The 2,272-nt window shown below is 57.8% G+C and overlaps 1 protein-coding gene across 1 annotated transcript; it reads right to left on the reverse strand.

Annotated features, from left to right (window-relative positions):
• Window positions 1–292: 292 nt before the first annotated feature.
• Window positions 293–2,018, reverse strand: LOC104469005 (histone-lysine N-methyltransferase SETDB1-like; the record flags this gene model as incomplete). Its single annotated transcript, XM_010083327.1, has 3 exons — window positions 293–450; window positions 491–715; window positions 1,849–2,018. Coding segments are annotated over 3 exons (553 nt in total), but the record flags the coding sequence as incomplete, so codon positions are not given.
• Window positions 2,019–2,272: the final 254 nt, after the last annotated feature.

Raw genomic sequence — 2,272 nt, forward strand, 5'->3', positions numbered from 1 at the left:
CACAGCCCAGCCCGTCGTGTCGGACGGGGAGAGAAACCATTCAGGTACGGCTCTGCACCTCCGTTTCCTCCTCCACGTCCCCAAGGCAGGGGACAATCCCCATCTCCCCGTCCCCAGCCCTCCCGTACCTCTTTCTTCACTGCTTTTGACTCTCCGTCCGCATCGCCCAGGGCGGGCGCAGAGGCTTTCTCACTGGGGAGCTCCGTTTTGGCCTTGGCTTCACCGCCTTCGCTCATCTTGAAGGAGGAGGTGCTGTCGTTGTCCTGGAAGCCGTCGGACATGCTGTTGGAGCTCAGCCACGAGGCCACTTTGTTCTTGGAGGTCTCCTCCGACACCGGCAGCTTGCAGGAGGCAGCCGCGCTGATTTGCCGGGTGAGCCCCGAGTCCTTGGAGGCCGTCTCCGACTGCCCGTTCTCCTTCTGGCCGCGGGTCTGCCGGCGCGTGGCGTAGCTGCGCCACACCGAGCTGGTGCCGAAGTCCTCGTCCTTGCCGAAGTTGTCGTCAGAGCTGTCCTCGTTGGACTCCTCCTGCTCCTCAGTGCCCGTGTTTTCCTCCTCCTCATCCTTCAGGTCCACGCCGCTGCTGTCGGAAGAAAAAAAGCTCTCGTAGCCCTCCTTGAAGTTCTCCACGCTCTCGATGTGATCCAGGTTTGCAAAATACTCGTCGCCCATCTCTAACCCCTCTTTGTCGGCAAAGTCATCCGTGAGGATCTTCCCTGGGGGTGGGGAAGAGAAAATTATAAAATAAAGGCATGCAGAGACCGGACGAGGGGTAAGGGATCTGAACTGGAAGAGGGGAGATTGAGATGAGATCTGGGGAAGAAATGTTTTCCTGTGCGGGCGGTGAGGCAGTGGCCCAGGTTGCCCAGAGAAGCTGTGGATGCCCCATCCCTGGAGGGGTTCAAGGCCAGGCTGGATGAGGCTTTGGGCAACCTGGGCTAGTGGGAGGTGGCCCTGCCCATGGCAGGGGGTGGCACTGGGTGGGCTTTAAGGTCCCTTCCCACCCAAACCCTTCTGGGATTCTAAAAGCAAGTGTGAGTTTTCCAGGGAGGACATTCCCGCCCCGTGAATTTTATTCTTCCCAGAGGCGCCCCGAGGAGCAAACAGCCCTGGCACCTCCTCATTCCTGAGCCGGGCTGGGAAAGGACAACGGATCAGCCTCGATATTCGAGTCAATGAAAACCCAAAGCACGTGGCTGATCTGAAGTGGGCCCTTGCTAACATCCAGGCTTCCAAGAAGAAAATCTCGACCCAGAGGCTGCCTTCTCCTCCGCAGGGCTGGGGGCGAGGGCGCAGCACAGAGGCAACGCTAAGGGCCCGCGGTTAGTTTCCTTCCAGAGTTAACGCAACCACGCTGCGCAACTTCTGCATTTGATGGGTTTGTGCCGATGGCCCGGCGACGGGTTGGGGGTAAACAGGAAGGAGGTACGTGTCGAACCACCCTCAGCGCACAGAAACAGCGCCGAGCGCTTCTCTCAGCGCCGGCACCGCAGCCACGCGCATCTCGGCAGCGTCTGGGTTCAGAGCTGGGCAAGGGAGGGGCGTCGCTCAGGAAATCAGAGTGCTGCAAGTTCATCAGCAGAGTTTTAATTTTTGCGTCCCCTGAGCGAGCACAGGAAGAGCTTCGCACGCCTTCGGCTGGGTTCGGCATTTGGCGATAACCGAAGCCGAGATCTCAGGCCTGACACAAGCTCGACACAACCAGATCTTATCAGATACTCATCCTCCCCCTCTTTAATCAAAACAGAGCGGATTCACCCCGGAACACACGCAATCACCAGCTAAACAAAAGCTCCCGTTTCAAAACGAAGAGGTTTCCAGCCGCTTGTTCGTCAGGGCGAGATCCTACCTGCGTAGATACAGACGAAAGAGCCTTTGGCAATATCGTCGAGGCAGCGGATGCCCCAGCCTTTGTTCTGCGTCTTGAACAACTGCAGCCGGACCTGGAGCCCGTGCTGGACCAGGCGGTTGGTGCACATGTTGACGTTGCACTTGCACCTCTTGTTACACTCATAAACTCTGAAAGAAAGGAAAACAGTCACATCTTCCCTGATCAAACAACGTCCCAAGAACCTGGCGTTGTACCGGTAACGACACTGAGAGCTCAGCGGAGCAGGGAGAGCGCAGTTTCCAGGTTTCTACAGAGATCCTGCACCGCACGTTAGCAGATGAAGCAGGAACAGAGGCAGGTTTTCAGTGTCTGCACTTAGCTCTGGGAAATGCCGCCTCTCTGAGAGCATCAGAGGCCGAGTGTTCGGGAGGGAAGGAGAAGA

This window comes from Pterocles gutturalis, unplaced genomic scaffold, assembly GCF_000699245.1.
Source record: "Pterocles gutturalis isolate BGI_N339 unplaced genomic scaffold, ASM69924v1 scaffold33225, whole genome shotgun sequence".
Lineage (NCBI taxonomy): Eukaryota > Metazoa > Chordata > Aves > Pterocliformes > Pteroclidae > Pterocles > Pterocles gutturalis.